General features: G+C 39.3%; 2 protein-coding genes across 3 annotated transcripts; one reads left to right on the forward strand and one right to left on the reverse strand.

Moving 5' to 3' along the window:
• LOC118781550 (ZP domain-containing protein-like) lies at positions 1–1,758 on the reverse strand. Its single transcript, XM_036534504.1, has 5 exons — positions 1,703–1,758; positions 1,201–1,601; positions 836–932; positions 560–737; positions 1–466 (listed from the first exon to the last, which is right to left on the reverse strand). The coding sequence occupies exons 1-5, from the start codon at positions 1,742–1,744 to the stop codon at positions 312–314; spliced, it is 873 nt and encodes a 290-aa protein (XP_036390397.1). The 5' UTR covers positions 1,745–1,758; the 3' UTR covers positions 1–311.
• An 8,755-nt stretch (positions 1,759–10,513) lies between these two features.
• LOC118782095 (ADP-ribosylation factor GTPase-activating protein 2-like) lies at positions 10,514–20,535 on the forward strand. 2 transcript variants are annotated; one of them, XM_036535349.1, is made up of 17 exons: positions 10,514–10,604; positions 12,194–12,312; positions 12,475–12,547; positions 12,754–12,885; positions 13,377–13,457; positions 14,004–14,112; positions 14,457–14,507; positions 14,963–15,007; positions 15,826–15,878; positions 16,489–16,625; positions 17,232–17,363; positions 17,453–17,581; positions 17,983–18,132; positions 18,665–18,776; positions 19,143–19,233; positions 19,349–19,470; positions 20,458–20,535. In XM_036535349.1, the coding sequence occupies exons 1-17, from the start codon at positions 10,533–10,535 to the stop codon at positions 20,476–20,478; spliced, it is 1,629 nt and encodes a 542-aa protein (XP_036391242.1). In that variant the 5' UTR covers positions 10,514–10,532; the 3' UTR covers positions 20,479–20,535. The 2 variants fall into 2 exon arrangements, with proteins under 2 accessions (XP_036391242.1, XP_036391243.1); XM_036535350.1 differs by lacking the exon at positions 14,963–15,007.

A 20,535-nucleotide genomic window follows, 5' to 3' on the forward strand; every position in this document is an offset into this window, starting at 1 on the left:
GCTTTATTGTTGTACAGGTAAGAGTTACACTGAAAGCACAGGTGAAGCACGATTGACTTCCTGTTCTGTGTCAATGTCTAGAGACGGAGTGAAATCAGAGGTAAAAATAATTTTAAACAGGCCCAGTTGACAGAAAAGTATTTGAATTTAGGTATAATGGAGACAATATCTTTCCTGATATTCTTCATTATAGCTTTTCTATCTCTAGCTCAAAATAATAAAACCAGTAAAACCAGAAATACCTGAAAACTGTCCCCTTATAATAGTGCACACAGTCAGCAGTGACATGTATTTATTCTGTCACATCCCTGTTAAAATGAAGAAAGAAGATGGCTGTGGTTGATTAATCTGCTCTTCTTTATGTTGTAAGCCATCACTCCAAACAGTAGCAGGATGGATATGACAAATAGCGCAGCAAAGACTGGGGTGCTCACATTCGAGCTCTGGGAATTGGAAAGGCCTTCATCTGAAGGAACAAGAGAACAAAACAGAGCCAGGTTATGCACCTATAGCTGAAGGTTAATTGTGCCCTGCCACTCACATTTGCACTCTGACAAACCTGAAGTGCGCAGACTCCGCCTCTCCAGGCGCAGTGGGCCCTGGGTGATGAAGTGGCCATGCGTCTCCATGAACAGCTGCCTTTTGCGTCGCCGTGCCTCATTCTGCACACAGCCCTCAGCACACCTGGAGCTGGGGCTGCCTGCCTCACACAAGATCACCCTGCAGCTTATGTACACCTGTGGCAGGGTTCACATGACATGAGTCAGGTAATGAGGAGAGATGTGGCAATTAAGATGCAGTAATGAACATTTTTGATTTGTTTGCTTCACATCACCTGCTCAAAATCCCCGGTGAACTTGAAAGCCTGAAGTTCAAAGTTGAACTTGGTGGAATTGCTTGGAAAAGTGACAAGGGTTTCATCCATGGAACACCTTTAGAGAGGAAAAAGATACAAAATGACATCATCAGATGAGATGAATTTCTTTGTATATTTGAATATATAAATGTGCCCATTATGGTCTGTATTTGTTTTATTTGCAGGCTGGGGTTGAAAGTAAGAGTCTGCAGCTCTATTTTGAGGATGTCCACAGCAGAGATAATGCCTGGTTTTTATAGTGATTAATGTTAGAGAGGTTTTGTCTAATGTATTTATGCATAGTTATGTATATGTAAATAAGTGAAATATTTTACAGCGCTCACCCGTTTTTGATGATGTCATAATACAGAGGGTTATTGGGGTCATCATCTGGGGTTGCCTTGCAGGACTCCACAAAGAGTTGGACCTCGGGGAGGGTGGAGTGGGCTTGGATGCCTATGTAAATCATGTCTAGCAGCTTAACATCCACTGGATATGAACTGGGGTCGATCATGCTGTTGTAAGTACTGTCAGTGTAGAACTCAAAGGAGTAGCTGAAGCTGCCAAAGCCAGTCTCAGTGAAGACGTAATCTGACTTGTGATTCTTAAAGCTGGTGGAAACATGAGCCAGTTTTGGATAACTGCATGAGAAGGGGATCCTGACAAAATTCCTCCTTGTTATGACTGAACCGGCCTCTCCAACAGAATCAATCTCATTTTTGAAGACCATGTATTCCCCAGTATCCTAGGTTTATGGAAAATAAAGAAAAAGAAGAACAAGTAAGGTCTGTTGTCACAGAGAGTTTAGTAGTCATTTACCAAAAAAGAAAAAAAAAATTCCATTACCTCCATCCTTGTTCCACAGGAGTTTAGGGACACAGTTCCCATTATGTGGGATCCATTTGATGTCAGGGAGCAGGAGGGATCCTTCAGACGCAGCTGGTTCTCCTCAACTCCCTTCATCGAAGATTTAGTCAGAGTGATGGTTATTGTATTTTCAGTGCAGGTGATGTTAGCTTGGCCTGACAGGGGTATTCATTGATAACAATTGATCATTGTTAAACATGCACTATCCATCACAATCCATATTCTTCTCTTTTTATATTGATATAACTGGAAGAAAAGAATCTTACTAACCTGACAGCACAGCTGTCCTTTCAACAATCACAACTATGCATCTCATCTCAGACTGACTACATTGTGACAAAGAGAGGAGAAAATATGAAAGACAGAAGTTAAAACAGAAGCAAACCAATTCAGAAATTGGGGAAGATGATCTACCTTTCCCTTGTCTCTGCAGTGAAACACACAGGAACACGTCTGTAAACATCAGTCTCCTGTGGGGTCCAGCTGACCTGCACCTGGGCAGTTCCAGTGTTGGACTGAAAAGTCTTACTCATGTTGTGAGGTCCACTGATCTGAAAGTCATATATCCTGAGAGGAACAAGGACAAGCAGTCAAGAACCTTAGAGGAGGATGAAGAAAAGTGCTTTTCATGTGCACAATTCTAAATTAAAGTGACTACAAATAACCATGCTATGTAAATGATAGACTGTCTTCCATGTAAATGATGAATGGGGCATTGGGCATATCGTATTTTTCACATCAAATATGTCCATCCCCAATCTAAAGAGGAAGCCATCCCTTACAGAACATTAGTCAATCACCCAGATGAAATGTCAATTTAAGCTTTTGTGATTGGTTTATCTCAAGCTGTGAGATAGGTCAGATAGGTTCTACTTATTTCTGATGTGCTCTTTGGTGCTGTACCAATGTCAACATTTGGAGAATTTTTGTATTTTTATGGCAGGTATGTGAAAGTTTGGTATAGATACATTTCCTTTTATCAGCTCAGGAATGAATTAACCATTGCTTTAACTCTTGCATGATGGGGAAGCAACATAAGCTTTCTCATATAACAGTTCCAGTATAACAGACACAGCAGTGTCAGCAATGAGTGTGTTCCTCGGTTATAAAGGAGTGAGACCTACATGGACTGGGTTGCCTTCGCTCGCAGTGTGAGCTCAAATGGAAACCCTACAGTCGTGTAGAAGACATCTCCATGTGATGGGGTTGGTGACAGGAATTGCGGTCTCACAACTCCTGGGACACAGGTCGTCAGTGGAGACTGAACTGAAATGACAGAAGTTTGTTCTTCAGTTTCCCACTGACCGCAATGAGCAAGTTACCATTATGAATGCACCATTTTGTAACTTTGATTTTTAAGGCACTGTCAGCACAAACAGCCTCCTTTTTAAAGATACCCAGTTTCCCACCCAGCCATACTACAGGACTAAAGCATACATCAATAGAGCATTAGTACAATTGACAGAACATTCAGTTGTGTAATTTAGAGAAAGTACATACTCTCAACAGCAAATTGAAAAGGCAGCTGGCTCAGTGGAGCGAGGCCATCGCTCACAGACAGATTCAGTGCATTCCTGACAGAAGAGGTCCCATCACTGTATGACAATGTGATGTCTTCGGTTGGGTAATCTTCCACCACCATTTCAAACACGTGCATACCCACACTTGGGGTATTGTTTGCATGTAGAGAACAGAAACTCTAAAAACAAGAAAAAATGAGTGTCAAATGCATAGAAGTAGTAATGGGAGAGTGAGACTTTACAAACCCCATACTGGCTGGAGTTGCTATTCGCTATCAGTCACTCAGGTGAACCAATCACAAGAGTTTGCTCTCCAAAGAAAAACACTATAATAAGTTCAGTGGGTCATTTATAGCATGCTATAGCTTCACCAGTTTGGGTTTCATGAAGCAGCACTTTCTCATCACCACATATGAAAATGATAATTGTCACAGATGTGAAATGTATAATTCTATACTGCTTGACCTCATTGAGAATGAAGTTTGGGTGTTGATGGCATGACTGGCAGTCGCCCTTGGTAGGTTGTCCAAACCTGCATCTCACTTGATCCCCATCTGGGTCATGGACCAGAAGGTGAAATTTCGAGAAGCAATTTTGGGGTATTCTTCGTATCCAACCATAAAGAGGAACAAAGAAACAAATACAAAAAATTCCTTGAGTGACAACAAAGTCATTTCCCATATGAGTAGGTGCACTGAAAATCTTCAAAATGTAATTACGGTCAATAGGAAGCAAACTGGAGATTGGTAACTGTGAAATGTGCAATCCTTTTTAAAGACTCACCTGATAGTTGGTATGATTGTCATGACGGGAGATTTGTTGAGGGTGTGGGTATCAGAGCGAGTACCAATGTCAACCTTGGTAAGTAGTGTCCAATTTCTCGCATTATTGAGATTAGAAACCCAGCAACAACCTGTGTCTCTGTTGAAAAATCAAGTCATGTTTTATGTTATTTATTAAAAATATTTACATAGTGTCTTCCATATATACCCATACAAATGAATAAATAAGAACAAAAACATAACTGAAAAATTATAAAAATATATATTTTTAATGCTGTACTTTAATCTCAATAGTATTTCACAGAGAAAAGTCACATTATTTACAAATAATGGCATTTATTCCAAAATGCAATCTGTAGCTCTTGCTCAATAAACTCAACAAGGACATTCTTAGGATAGCCAGACTCAAACCACCACATTAGGGTAAGCCCTCGGTCTTTGCATATTCTTAGGTACACTCTATATTATTATTACCAATATGTCATAAAAGAGGACATGGATACGGTGCTGGAACCACTCACAAGGTTTCAGATATGTTTTACATTATGTCTTACCGCAGGGTGAATGGCTTATCACTTGACATGTTTCTCAGAATGTGTCCCTCTGATTGACACCAGAGATGAAGGTCAGAGTTGTCTTCATCTGTGTCTGTGATCTCAGAGAATTCAACCTGTCCACAGTCTCCACTGTTACAGTTCCAGGTGAGTTGATGTGCACATTGCCCTCTGGTAGATTCTTTGTAGAGGAAGCTCACCTGTTATTTGGCCAAGTCAAAATGAGCAGTTAGTAGGTATATGGGTATGGAGATCTCACAAGATTTGTACAAATTCAGTTGTGAACTGAATATATCACTGTCAACTGACACATTGCTTTTGTAATTTTTTTCAGTTACACCAAAGTGCTTATCCATGCAGACTGTTCATCAGAGCAATAATGTATTTGGGGATGTTTGACACAATGTTAAACTAATGTTACACTAATGTATACAGATTATTCATGCACAATGGTCAGTGTATAAATGGAAATGCACAATGGAAGTTGGTCTACAAAGTGTTAATCTCTGTTCAGTAGATATGCAGGAAAGTTCCAGCTCATCCCTAAAATTGTGTACTTTGATTGGGCATCATGGAGGTATCATGATCAAAGGTGGAACTCAGATTTAACCAGACAAAATCATAACATCCAGCAAAGTAATTTCATTTTTATATGAAATTACAACAATTTTATTATTTTTTTTATTCTGTCTCCTCCTTTTGCAACCTTTTTTGGAATTACCAACTGTGCATTAAGCTCTCTTCACGAAGACAACACTAATGCAGGAGCATTCATGCATGAAACGGAACAATTGCAACCCTCCAATACACTTGCATGCAACCATCAGCTATTTCACACTGGAAGTTTCACAGTGCTCTACAGTGAACTGAACGCTAATTAGAGAATAAGTGCTATTCTACTGACATGTTGCATGAGTTGAGTGATGAGGTAACCATGGCTAACCTATGTACTCCTACCTCCTGCTCCTGATTATTTCAGGCAGCTGAAGAGTTAGTTTCGAACTCTGGTCATAAGGCTCAGCCTGCACCTAAGACAAACCCCTTGCCCGCTGAACCACTTTAAAGGCCGAGCAGCCTAATTTTAACAGTGGTATAGACCTTGAAGTAAACACAATCCAGAACACACAGATTGCTCCAAAAAGATCTCAAGCAAGGGGTTATGGTGCCATCCATGCAAGACTAAGTTCATCTCCCATTCAAGTGACACAGATAGGGAAGGTTTAGCCAAATGCTTAGCAAAATACACTCCAGAATTGTGCACCATTCTCTCTAATGTCAAAACTCTTTTTGTCAAAACGAGGAAATTCATATCAAGTTTCTCACTGTGCAGTAAGAGAAATGTGATATGTTCAGACGTTTATCCCTCTCCTGGCTTGAAAGATATTTACATTTCAGGATACAGATGCTCTGTAAACTCTACACAATTTAGCTGACTACATTAGAATATCAATAGATGGTCAGTGAGAAAATCCTTAGAGTCTTCCCTTGATTCAGTCCTTGAAAGTAATCCTCACATTCAGGAACCCTGTATGCAGTTTTCATCCAACAATTCCAATATAAACAAATAAAATGTAACAGTAATTGTTTATGTATTACTTTAATTTATTTAAAGTAAAAAAAAATCAACAATTGACATTGCCGCAGAGCCTGCAAAGACTGAGTGATTGCTTGTTACAGGCTATAATTTTATTTAATCTTTCTTACATTTCCATTGTGTGACTCTCAACATACTTGATTTAAAGTGTACATACTGTATTTGTTCCATCTTGATGTCTCTCCATGGGCCTAAAGGTCATCAACCCTCCTTGAATGTCAAAGCCAAGAGTCTGAGCAATGGCAGTGCTCAGCAGCAGTACCACGAACAAGGCCATGGCCCCTGTAGATCTCTGTTTGAGATATCTCCTCTTCGTCTGGACAGCTGCACAAGAGCACCTGCATGGCAGTGCAGGGTGTTTATAATCACCTCAAACCTGTTTTTGATCATGTGACTCCCAAGGCATTTAAAGCATTTAGTCAATTATTGTTTCTTTGTTGAGTCTCACCCCCACACAGATTGTTAATCTGTACTCATTCTTTGTTTCAAAACAAACCAGTAGGCTTCACTTTCTTTTCCCAATATGTGAATCTCATTGGAATAATTGAAATTTTTAATGATTTTTTTTTATTTGGGACAGGAGAATAAATCATCAGAACCTTAAAATTTAAGTGCATGCAACTTGGAATTGAATACATCAAACAATAGTAAACAACAGACAACAGATGATGTGTATTACATTGATTATATAAATCAATGCAGATTCCTTTTGGAAATTTTCTTTTGTACATTTTGCCTTCAATTGTTCCACCCTTTTTGTCCTGTCAACTTTTGTTGTAAGAATACTACTTTAACATTGTTTTAACTGTGATTTTGTTTCATGTCTGATTTGTTAATGAGACTTAAAATGAATAATAGACATGCAATATATTAAAGGTTATATATTAAAGCTTAATTTTATTGTCATAATGCAATGTTTTGCAGCTGATATATATGATTTAGAATCTGGATAATTTACTTAAGTATAATTTACTAAAGATTTATTAAATGATCAACCGTTGATCTGAGAAACAGATTTTGGTTTGTGCAACTGATTGTCAAGTGCTCGTTTTTTTTTTTTTCTTTCTTTCTTAATTGAGAATGTGGTCTGGTCTGTTCTCGGTTCTGGCAGATTGTCAGATTTGCATGATAGCCTGCTTGTCATGAACATATCAGCAGAACAAATTCCTCAATATTTTAAAATGTGAATACATATACTCTTCCAAATACATTGTTATTTTCTGCACAAATTACTTGGTTCTGATATACATATAAATATATGATTTTGTACAAATGTGATTGTTGTAACTGGTCCAGCTTTAATGAGTAACAAGCCCTTGAAGTAACTTTTGTGAAATTTGTGAGCGACACTTTAAATGTGTTGACAGAAGATGAAGAAGTCTGGATTCAAGGTTCACATTTAGGGTTTGACCATACACATATAAAATGATTTCCTGGAATGCTCATTCCTCGTGAAATTGATTCCACCCTGGGGAAATTGAGAGATGTATCATGCTTCTCTGTACCAAACAACTTGTTTTTAATAATTTCCACCAAACTCTGCAAACCCCCAAGTATGTTCCCATTCAGCTGTCACTCTTACATGTAAAGGAGACAATAATTTGAAAATAATTTGTCCAACATATGTTTAGCTGTGGATTACCACTAATGCGAGCCTGTTATGGTTACTCTTCTTATTATTAGCAGTAGAATGCTAGATAGACTGTGTTACTACCTACAGAATACTAGAGAGAGTATGTTACTAGCTACACAATCTTTATTTATTCAAGCACAAATGAAGAAATTCAGACCATCTCACATATATTATTTATCAAACATTCTAAATAACCACCACAAAGTTAGTTCTATCGGAAAATTGCTGAAGCACCACTCTATTAAAGATTCTTAGACTTTCAATTGACCTGTTGGCCTGAGTATAAACTGTTTGAAAGTCTCATCAACCCTTTGCTAGGCAGGGGTTTTGTACCAATAAACCTGGAAAATGTATTTTATCGTATATGGAGAAACTGGTGTACTTTTGTCAGTGACTTGTGTCAGCATATGAATGGTTGTGCTGAATCAGAGATGTCATGTGGATTCAAGAAATGCCACCCATTTAACATCCTCCAATAGCTGACAGAGGTATTTGAGACAGATACATTGGAATGTGTCATATGCAAACTGGTTGTTCAACAGAAGGTACAGTTTCCCGAAATCCACATCTATTACAGAATGTAAGTAGGTTGAATAAGTAGGTAAGTATTGCTTGCAGACCTCACATTACTTGTCATGTTTCACAAACTGAATGATTTCTGAGAATACTTGGGAATACATTTCATTGAAATCACTTATTGTTTAGTTGAAATGTACTTGCCTAGATATTGACTTTAGGTTAAGCAGAACAAGACACATGTGATCCAAAGAAAAAATATTTTGCAAATAAATTTAATTGAAAAACAACCCCCTAAGAGTTTTTAATTAATAAAAGTACCTGAATATTGCTGCCACTAAACGGTAGTTTTACCTTTAAATGGTATCCATGATTAACCTGACCTTCACACTTTGGGTGTAGATTCATACTCACAAGAGAAACATAATAAGGGACACAATATGATTTATTTCTTCCGGGTGTTTATTTATTTATTCATTTACTTTAGAATTCCTGACACTGGAACTTACTACCCACTCCCCTTGGTATTGAACAGGTGTTCAGAATGAGGCTGCTTAATGTGGACAGTACATGGTGGGGAAAGGTGCTTGGTTGACTTACTTGGTTGTTTTTGGGTTAGTAGGAGAACCTTTTAAAGAAGAATTAAAGTGAATAAATGAATTGATGAATGAAATTAAGTGTGTCAAACTTAGTTACTTTCAGCCTTTAGGGATGGCTGCTTTGCAAACGCCTTATGCAGCAGAAGTGGTTAATTGTTACAGGCCTACAAGCTGCTGACTGCATGGTTTAAACGTTAGCACTGAGCAATTCAACAGTGGCTGGAGGCTTCACATTCTAGACCTCAGGCCTTCCCAGTCCAAAATGCTAATGAATTCTCTGGTAATTGCAAATCGTACAGAGCAAGAAAAATAATAAAAACGTGATACTAAACCACTGGCAAAATTAATAAGAACATAAGTATCATTGAAAAGCCTTGGAGATCACTGACACCGCTCTTCTTTGGTTTAAATCCTACCTCTCTGGATGCTCTTTCAGAGTGTCCTGGAATGGTGGTTTGTCTGTAGGTCACATCCTGCTTATGGGTGTTCCTCAAGGCTCTGTACTCGGCCCCCTCCTCTTCTCTCTTGACATTGAATTCTCTTGGCTGTGTCATCTCCTCCCATGGCTTTTCATACCACTTCTATGCTGATGACACCGCCATCTGACACACAGGTCTCTGCGTGCATGTCAGCTTGCCTGAATGACATTTCAAAGAGGATGGTGGACTGACTGAGACAGAGATTCTTTACATCCCCTCCATGTCCTCCCCATTTCAAGACCTCTCCATCAACATAGGCTCTACAAGCCTTTTCACCAATAGCACTGCTACTGTCAAAAGCCTTGGGGTAACTCCTCAAAGGTACAATGCCTGTCTGTATTGGTCCCTCAGTGGTGGAATGAACTTCCCACGGGGTACAGGATAGCAGAATTACTGGCCATCTTCCAATGCAGTGAAGGCCCAACTCTTCAGACTGCATCTCAGTTCCACCTCAGCCCCAACCCCCTAAAACCTGATACTTGTTTTACTTGCTGTTTTTTTTTTTTTTATACATGTAGTATAGCAATTCGTTATGGTTTCTGTGATCTAGGGACTGTAGTGTATGGTAGTGCGTGTACTTGGCTTCCCTTAGTTTCTAGGGTGTCTAGTCAGGTTAGCCCAAGTTAACTTGTGCTAGGGCTTGAATAGTGTTTTGCTCACGCTCACTGGTCTGGGAGTGTGTTAGCCTGGTCTGGCACTGCGCCTTTTTCAACTTGAATGGATACACTACTGTTCTCCTGTTCTGGAGGTCGCTGTGGATGACAGCATCTACGAAATTAATGTCATTTAATGTAATTCCGCCAAATGACTGCAGGGCTCTATTCTGGTAAAAATGGATGAATCCTTCATTAAATAAACATTTCATGTAGTAAAAATATTAAAATAAAACTGATCAAAATGCATTCATAACTGAATCATCCATTTCAACAAACACGTCAGGGAGTAGCTGATGTAAGAAGAATATGTTTAATCTAAAGAATAATGTTTAGCCACACGACTGTGCGCCGTTGGTCTGCCTGACGTCGGAACATGACACGTCAGGTAGACCAGCCTCTGGGTAAAGAATGAGGAGGTGATGTTATATGCCTTTTGACCAATAGAGCTGTCCGTCGCCCGTTGTGTAGCCGTGAAAATGGCGTTGGAGCCGAATAAGACAGATATCCTGACCATTTTTAAACGATTGAGATCTATTCCAACAAACAAGGTAGGGCGAATATAATTTACAGTCGGTCTATCCAAGTGTCTGGCCTCATACCTGTGAATAAAACGTTACTGTCTCGTACAGTGGCTGTGCTAATTTTCTAAGCCGGTAAGCTAACTGCCAGAACTAAGAACTAGATTGTTAGCTAGCAATAGCCTGCGGTGGGAATATATTTCCATGCCGGCGTTACGTCAGGTAGCTAATAGGCTGGCCACGTCTGCTTTCCTATCTAATGTTAGCTAACTTTCATATGGCCAGCAATTTAATTTGCTTAGCTTTTAGTAGCGCACTTTTCTAACCTGAGAATGCGTGTAACATGCCAGCTGACTAAGAATAATGAATATGAATACATGATGAATAAACTTTGCTAGTGAGAACGTGTCACAAGTGTTAGAACTTAAATGGCTAACTTTAGCAACAATGATTTTGTGAGACAGACACCTTTAAATTAGTACGAAAGCTGTCGTTAAGTTGGATGTCTGTTTGATCCTGTGTGCTTGCTAGCTGTCGGGCTAGGCCGTCAAGATGCTCAGTTTGTAAGCGCACAAGATACGCTATAAACATATACGTGTAACATAGCTAGCCAGCTAACTTTTACCGTGTAATTTGAAGTACAAGATAGCTCAATTGGTACAGTGGTTAGCCAGCCAACTAATATGTGAAATCCACCCCAAATTGCCTACTTAAAATCTCTAGCTGTCTAGTTATCTAGTCAGCGATACCAGTGCGTTAACTTAGCTGGCCACCTTGATCGGAATAACTTTAAAAAATGGAAAAGCTTTTTCTGTGAAAGTAGTCTAATGAATGTCAAAGTTTCGAATTACTGAAGGACTGGCTATGTGATGTGAATTCAGTGCACATTAAGATGATGTTTCTGTTTTCAAGACATTTACATTAGCTACATCAGTTTTATTGGCGATCCAAATAAAGCCAATCGATGACTTTTGTGCACATATTTTTTTCTATCATTAACATGAAATTGAGAACCCTCTCCATAAAAGTCACATGTTAACAAGCCCTGTTAGTTTTTCTTGTGCCCCGATTGCCTCATACTGGAAACTCCTCGTGGAAGGGCATTTGAGATGCAGCCTTGTTTCTTGGGATTCCCCATATTGCAGTATTCTACATTGCTCATATTCTGGTCCATTAGACCTTGTAGGGCAATTGTAAATCCATATATATATATATATATATATTTTTTTTTTTTTTTTGCACAATATATATGACGCAAAAGCTGTTTCAGGCTCCAGACAAATAAAATAATATCTTAATAAATATGCCCGAAAATTCGCTCAGACACACGTTTGAAAAAATCCCTGAAACAAAATTTGACAAATGGGTGTAAACAACTCAGTCATGATTTTCAAGCTTTGTGTCTGCTCAGTCTTTGACTACTGTATGTACTTTGTTACCATAGATATCACTTCCAAAATTAACGTTTTTACAGAATAAATGAAGAGTGCATGGAATAGTAATAAAAAAAGATTTTTAGTTGTCAGTGAGAATCATTTTGTAAATGTAGTGTTACCTTTAAGAGTTTAAGAAGCTGCACATTTATCTTAATTATAATCCATATTTGCTGTGTATTCCAGGCCTGCTTTGACTGTGCTGCTAAGAACCCCAGCTGGGCCAGTATACCTTATGGAGTGTTCCTGTGTATTGACTGCTCTGGGATCCACCGCTCTCTGGGAGTGCACCTTAGTTTCATTAGGTATGTGCTGATCTGTTTATCTCTGTAGGTTGGTCACTTTATGCCTGCATATTTGCTGTCCACTTCTCCTCAGCCTGTACCTAAGAAGAAATCTGAAAGAGCTGAAGTTGATTGCCCACTTGGATTGACTTTCTAAAGAAGCAATGGCATTCTTTTCTGCAGATCGACAGAACTTGATTCCAACTGGAGCTGGTTCCAGCTGAGATGTATGCAAGTTGGCGGCAATGCCAATGCGGTAAATGGAAGAGATCTCCCTTTGTAGTTTCACTCACTAAAAGCTCACTGATTCCTCCATACACTATAACAGGAAACACTTACAGAGGCACTTACATCTGTTTAGAGTTCAGACGGTGTGTTTCACTGCACTGTCATAGCATGATTGTAAGTTTGGGGTGCTTTTACCAGATCCTAAACAATCTTTTTCTTGCCTTCTGGGTGAAGACTGCATTTTTCCGCCAGCATGGCCGTACGACCAGTGACACCAATGCCAAGTACAACAGCCGAGCTGCACAGATGTATCGTGAGAAGATTCAGCAGCTAGCAAATGCCACGCTGTCAAAGTATGGTACCAATGTGAGTATGCCGTGCAGTCAATGTGTACACACACTATTTGTGCCAAGTGCTGCTCATTTGCTGCCACATGTTATTTTGCTCATACAATACCATCAGCAAGAGAGAAGATGCTCTAGTGGCTTTATGGTTCATCATATTCTGTGTCATTTGAATGTTGTTTTCCATTTTGTGTTCAGGTAAATATTCTAGGATGCAAGCTGTTTGTTCAGACTATATTACATTGAATGTTAGAGATCATGTTTTAAACTATACTAACACAAAAGTATATTTGCCACAGTGTATCCAATGTAGTATTAACCTTTAGCTTCCTGTATTGCTCTGTGGAAAAACTAGATGCTTCATCATTTAACATGGTGTTTAAGCTGAAGTTCAGATGAACCCCGTGTGTAGTGAAGGCTGATTATTCAGAGCACTGTTTATGGGATCTCATATCCTTTTTAAATTGTGTTGTGTAGACATTTTATGTCAATGCAGTATTTTTTCATGTTCAGCTTTGGATTGAGGCATCAGGAAATACACAACCAGCCACTCCTGAAAAGAAAGAAGCAGACTTCTTTGCTGAGCATACTGAGGTATGTGACACCCTTTCTTTTTCTTTTATTTCTATTACTTAGATGAAAGGATAACAATACTGTGTTTACAGAAGGGAATTGCTTCATTTGTATGACACATTGTTCTGGGAAAATGAGAGTTCAGTGGGTGGAACTAAAGCATGCTGTCTGTGACCAGTAAGTGCCAAATTTGAATGACATCACTGTTAAAATTCAGCCAAAATTTTTTTTATGGATAAAAAGGAAACAAAGGGAAAAAGGACAGGTTCAGAAACTGCACATATGCTCATTGAACAATAAAGCAAATGTGTGTCATGGTCAGTGAGAGGGACTACTGATGCAAGTATTCAATTAACTATTCTGGTCAAATATTCAAATGATCGAATGTCCTCACCTGTATGATATATCTAAAATTCTATTTCATGTCATGACTAACCTTAACCACTGTCATCACCCAGAGTGATCCACACTGTGGGGGAGTGCTGATGAAACAGAGCATGGCTGTGTGTGTGTTTATGGATTTTTTCCTCATTGTTCTCAACTTTCTTCTTGTGCTCTGCATTACAGCCCATGAGCAGCTGGGACATGACCACTCCCACCCTGTCAAAACAGAATGGAGCAATCACCTTGCAGTTTGAGGAGGAGTCTCCCAGAGTGTCTGACAATGTTAGCCCACGTAAGAATTCTTCTTTATAGGGGGACATAACAGTAATGCCTTATAATAAGTGTGCATAACTTTCTTTGAGGGGACATCATAAATTCTGATGTGATCATTCATAAATTCCTGATGTTATTCATGAATATTTCTTAACTACTGTTGTTGAATAGTATGTATTTAACTTTTTGTTCATTCTCGTAAGCAGAATAAAACGTTTATGAATGCTTCTGAATTGTGTATAGGTGACATTTAGGATTCTGAATCAGTGTTTTATAGTGAATATACTTATCAGTGAATATATTTGTTAACCATTGTAGCAAGCATAATTTTGCCCTCACACACATGATTCTTTGTACAACTAGAAGATGGACCAAGCATTGAGGGACTGAGCATATCCCCCAAAGCTGCTATTGGTGAGTCTGTCAGTGCAACAGCAGTGTGTGACACAATGTGTAGTTTACCATGCTGATATTCTTATATTAGACTCTGTCCCCACCCTGCGTGATGTCTGCACTGCCACTTCCCAACAGTTCCACTGCTCACAAAAAGTCCTTTGGGACCTTTATTCAGCAACATGCAGTCCAGTTGTTTTGCTATCTGAAATTGATCAGAAGCTCAATTTCAGAGACTCACATTTGAGACAAGTGTACACACATTAGCACAGAACACCAGCATTGAGTGCATGCCTTTATATACATTATTTCTGCTTGTGGAAGGGGTCTCGGAATACTATTGCATTGGAGTCTCCTTTTAAATGGCAAAGAATAGTTAAGGTATTGTGTTTTATGGTTGTTGACTTCCTTTGAGTCTCTTTTGTTCCCTCTGTGGTGAATGACACCTTATAACAGCTGTTTATTCTGTTACATAGAAGACTCAATGCGTTCGTCATCTGATGAACTGCACCCTTCTAAAGGTGACTGAAAGTTTGAAGCTCCTAATAGTGCTGTGGCTGATTGGTATTGGGCAGGGTTCTGTGATTGAGTGGCTCTTTGCTTTGTGGAGGGTAAGCTTGAGCCCTGTTCTCCTGACCTGATACATCACCCCTGTAAGACATCTGGACTGAGCAGAGACATTAAGCTCTTAACATTGTGCCAGCCATTTGGTTGCAGCTGAGCGGTTATGCAGTGGCAGCTGTGTGGATGTGATTGACTATATGGTTGTGCTGGAACACTGCTAATGATTATGCTGTGGCTTCTCTGCAGCAGCCATTACAGCTTGGAGCCTTACTGTTGGCTATAAAGCATGGCAAAATACAGTCATCATTATGGTGTGTTGATGTATTTCATTTAGTGTAGTGCTTATGTGGCATCACTGACTATTGAGCTGTTGAAAATGGAAGTAAAGAACACTGCTTTTATTGGTGCATTTGCAGTGACTATGCATTGACATGAACTAGATTTTATTTGATGTTAAAACAACTTATACTAAAATAAAGAATAACTAATAGTAACTAACCAGTGATACACAGCAATTTTATCTGAGTACAGAAGTACTGCATGAGCACTTGGTGGAAATGAAGGCACTCTTTTCTTTTCAAGCTGCATCTTAAATATGTAGATTCCTGAGATACTTTGAAGAATGGGCATGTTTCATGTGAGCTTAAAGACTTCGGTATTAAGGTTGTAAGCAGTGGGAACTGTGGTGTAAAGAGGTGTGCAATCATGGTGAGAAATTTACAGCAGTCAGTAGTGTGTGTTTGAATATGTCCACCTTGTATGCGTTGCTTTTTAGATGTGAAGCCCTCTATCATTGGGAAGAAGAAACCCACAGCTGCCAAGAAAGGGGTAGGTTATGACATAATAAGTCTTCATTTACAATTACAGAAACTCTACTGTTATTGCACCACACCTCTTATAGCAGGTTTATTCTTAAAAGTCGAATTGAGCTTTGTTTTGCAGGTTGAGGATGGGTCAAAACTGATTGTTATAAATTGTTTGCTTCATTTTGACAAGCATATTTAAGCAGTGTCTGTACAGGACATATTCTGTTCAGGTGTCACTGAAAGTATTAATCCTTATAACAGTAATCCATTTGAATCAGGTGTGCTTTTAAACTCTGAGTTACTTTACTCATCCCATGGAGAATGATCTCTTATTTCTGTGTGCCTGTATCACTGCTGTTTGCTGTTTGGACACTAGGTGGCTGTATTTCCACAAAGAGTGACTTCTCGCTCGGTTGTATACGTGTTGATTGATGGCTTCTGTGTCATGTAAACTGCCATTACCATTTAAGAGCTCTGCAGGAGTCAGATTAAAAACCTGCAGTGCTCAAAGAACAGAAAGGATAAGTTACGTTTGAAGCTGAGTGGAGGTGCTGGGGTTAATGCCATTGGTGAGCATTGAGACAGCCCAAGTTTGAGCTGTCTGTGAGTATGTGTACCCTTTTCCCATTTAGCTTGGTGCTAAGAAAGGCCTGGGAGCCCAGAGGGTTAGCAGCAGCAGCTTCAGTGAGGTGGAGAAGCAGGCCCAGGTGGCTGAGAAACTGAGGGAAGAGCAGGCTGCTGAGGTCAAGAAGCAGGAGGAAGAGTCCATGTGAGTGGGCCTGAGAGAACTGCATACACAGTGCTCTTATAAACAAAGAAGTAGTTACACTGTTCCTGGTTACAATCGATGCATCTAATAACTACAGAAAAAACAATCCAAAAGAAATTACACATCTAGAAGGTAAAAATGTACCGTATACATTTTAGTTTGTTTATTACCTAAATTGTAATATAAATGATGTTAGGAGTTTAAAATGGAGGATTTAAGTGCAGAGTGTTTATGTTTATAAAGTAGGTTATAAAGGCCATTTATTTGGCCACAACAACACTTTTTCAGGGGGTAATTTTAGAAAATGGATTTGGAACTCTATTAAGATGTGCATATTAAATTATCATTGTTAAAAACCAGAGATAAAAAAACAGCCCTAGATATCCTTTAACAGTGTTGATATGGGTAAAGTGCATTCATTAAAACAGTAATGAAACTAAAGCATGTTCTGAGGTATTGTTTAGGTTAAAATCAAGTAAGTCTTTCCTGATTGGGCTAATATATTAATCAGTGAAACTCTGGTTCATGGTTGAACAATATTTTTGTTCAGTTTGAATATTGTCATGGAGTTGGTCACGATTGCTTCAATATTCCCTCTCGGCACAGTGTGGTCTCCATGCGCTTAGCCTACAAGGAGCTAGAGCTGGACAGGAAGAAGGAGGACAAAAAGATTCAGAACCTTGAGGGGAAGAAGAAGGAACAGGCTGAGAGGTTGGGAATGGGCTTGGGAAACAGAAGGTAAAAAGGCACAGTGGTTGCTGGAAAAATTCCACTTGATCAATGATCTCTTGAATGAGTCAGATCTGAGTGCTGTGTGTGCATTGCAGTGCGGTGTCCCACTCGGTGATGTCCCAGATGCATGTGATTGAGCAAGAGAACCCTATTGTAGCCAGGGTGCCTCCCTGCACCACGCTGGACTTGTTCGATGAGCCTGGATTCACATCCGGGCCCCCAAAGTAAGTCTTTGGCTTTTCTTGTAAACAAGCCTGTAGCTGCTTTTTTATTGCACAGCTTTCGTTTAAGAAAAATTTAAGCAGTTGAAGAATAAATTAATAATCATCATTTTTTACGCTACCAGTTTTAATTTGTTTTTATTAAGTATATCCATTTCTGTGAAGATGCCATCTTTTAAAGCTTCAGTTGTCAGCCAGTAGCAGTTCTTCTCTATCTTCATTATTGCTGCCAAGATTTAAACCAGATGCATTTATCCCTTTTTTGAGGCACAAAGTTTCAAATGTCATTTTTAACCATGTAAATGTTGTATTCTTACAACATTAAGTCACAGAGCCCATGCAAATTTGGAGGTTTTAAAGTTTGGAAACGCAGTCCTCATGACCAGTTTTGTTGATGATAACAGGTATAAGGACAACCCCTTCATGTCAAGTAATGGCTTTGGCTCCCATTGGGACTCAGACAGCAACTCCTCCTTCTCCTCCTGGGCCCTGGAGAAGGAGGAGCCTAAGGCTAGCGAGGATACCATCTCCAGCATCCAGCCCATAGGGAAGAGGTTAGTCTGTGGGTGGATTATGTCTCTCTGTTTAACTTTCCGGGACTGTTTCTAAGGTTAGAGCACCACAAGGGACTAGCATATACACTAGTACTGGTCTTGGCTTTTCATTTTTTGCTAAAGGTGGTTATTTCCTGTTCACCACACACACTCATGTATTGAAGTTCATCCCTATCCCTACCTTTCCCTACCCAGGGATGGTGCCTTTCTCAGGCACTGTAATGACTCAGTTTGATTCAGAGTCTCTTCAGTTCACATCAGTGCTACATAATCACATTCTGCTCTACTCTTCCCCAAGCCTGCATCCCCCTCCCAGATTTAAAATAATCAATGCCATAGTTCTGCCAAGGACTTATTGTATGACATTCGATTCCTTACTCTGTAATGCAAATGAAATAGGAATTCAGAGAGGTGCTGAGCAGGAGCTGTTGGACATGCATGCAGTCAGTGCTAACTTTCTCATTAAGAAGTTGCTTGGAGTTCCGATCATTTTACTGTCTTGATGATCACTGGAGCTGTTCCTTCTCTGCAGGTTACCCAGTCGAAGGAAACTGGATCAAGTGTCAAATGAGGCTCAGCAGAAGTTTGCTAACGCCAAGGCCATTTCGTCCGACATGTTCTTTGGGGGAGAGAGCAATGCTGAGGTGAATATAATTATCCTAATCTCTTCAAGACTCTCACTAAAAGGTGCCTTATTAGACTTACGGTTTTCAGATTTCAAAGATGTTTCATCTTTTAATTCTGCACTTTTAACAGATCATTAGAATGTCAGCTGGATCTGTGTTCAGCTAGTAGAAGAGGAAAGGTATTAGCTTAGGAAATTTAGCACTCATTTTAGGGGTGAGACAGTGTTGTTTTCAGGGTTCTCTTCAGGAGGGTACTTAACATGCTTGACTAAAAGTCATCTCTAAAAACCAAGGCTGAAATGTATGTTGCTCCTGAGTTGGGCATGTGATTTAGTATGTGCATAGGATGTCATTGGAAATAATCACACTGAGGTGATGTTGCAGCATGAAGTCAAGACCCGCCTTGAGACCCTGTCGGGCAGTACGTCCATCAGTTCAGCTGACCTCTTTGGTGATGGCAGTGATCACGCCACAGGTCAGCACAGCCCACACTTCTCATCTTATCCTGTGTATGTATGTATATATGTTGTGGCCACTTTCCTGTGGTATAACTGTATTGGTTTTAAAACATTGATTTAATGTGTTTTCAGGGGCATCCAGCTTTGACAGTATGCTACCCTCAGCCCCAGACATGGCCCAATTCAAACACGGGGTGAAGACAGTAGCAGGGAAAATGGCAGTGCTGGCTAACGGGGTGATGAACACAATACAGGTGCCTGCAACACTCATACTGTGATTCATGCCAGTTCGCAGTCCACCTAGTTAGCACGTAACTGTCTCATCACATTGCTATGATGTTGTAGCAAAGTGACAGCTTCCTGTGAGATAAGGGAAATGTTGAGGGAATGTTGTGTGTTAGATTGGTATACACCACATCTTTGATCCATGCATGGAGGTGGGAAAGCACCTTTAATGCTAAAAGTTCCTCATCAAAATGACCCATGAAGTTAGACACTTCATGCCCACATCTACCTTGTCCTTCCCCGCCACATATTTTTAATGTGCCTTTTATTCTCTACCACAGGTCATTCTTGATGTTTCTTTAATTTGATGAAATCGTGAACCATGCCACTATTTTCATGAAAAGAATTGAAGATTGTCCTTATGTCATTACATGCTTTATAATGTTAAACTGTATTAGTTTTTATGCATGCGAGCTTTGATAGAGTGTCACTGTATTACTAAATCATCTCAATGAAAGTTTGTCCCTCTCTTCAAGGGCAGATCTTACTGGTTTCACCTGAACACATTGCACAATTTATATTTGGCTTTCATGTGTAAGGGTAATGTGCGTTTCAGAAATAAACAAGTGAGGCTGGCACGTATATCAGTTAAAATTCTCAAAGCCTAAGAGTGCACAAACACAGGCTCTTCCACATATTTAGGTTGCATAATCAAATTGTAACATAGAGAATATTCAGATTTGTATGACTTTTCTGTGATATGTTGTATTTAGTGTGGTCAGACATGAAAAGACTGAACTGAATTTTTTTTACTGCTGAATATAATATAATGTGAATAACAAGATAACAGATGTTTTACTGCTGAATATAATATTTACAATAACAATTATGGCATGTCATTTCAATACTATCCCTGTTGACATAGTATGTTTGTTACATGTATGTTGTTAATTTAATATACTGTTTAAATGGTTTAATTTTAAGCTATTAATTCCAGTGTTTTATTTTGCTCTTAGGATCGATATGGTGCATACTGAAAATGGAAGAATACAAGTACTGTAAAACACCAAGCAAAAAAGCAAACCTGAAGCAAA

This window comes from Megalops cyprinoides, chromosome 8 (assembly GCF_013368585.1).
Source record: "Megalops cyprinoides isolate fMegCyp1 chromosome 8, fMegCyp1.pri, whole genome shotgun sequence".
Taxonomy (NCBI): domain Eukaryota; kingdom Metazoa; phylum Chordata; class Actinopteri; order Elopiformes; family Megalopidae; genus Megalops; species Megalops cyprinoides.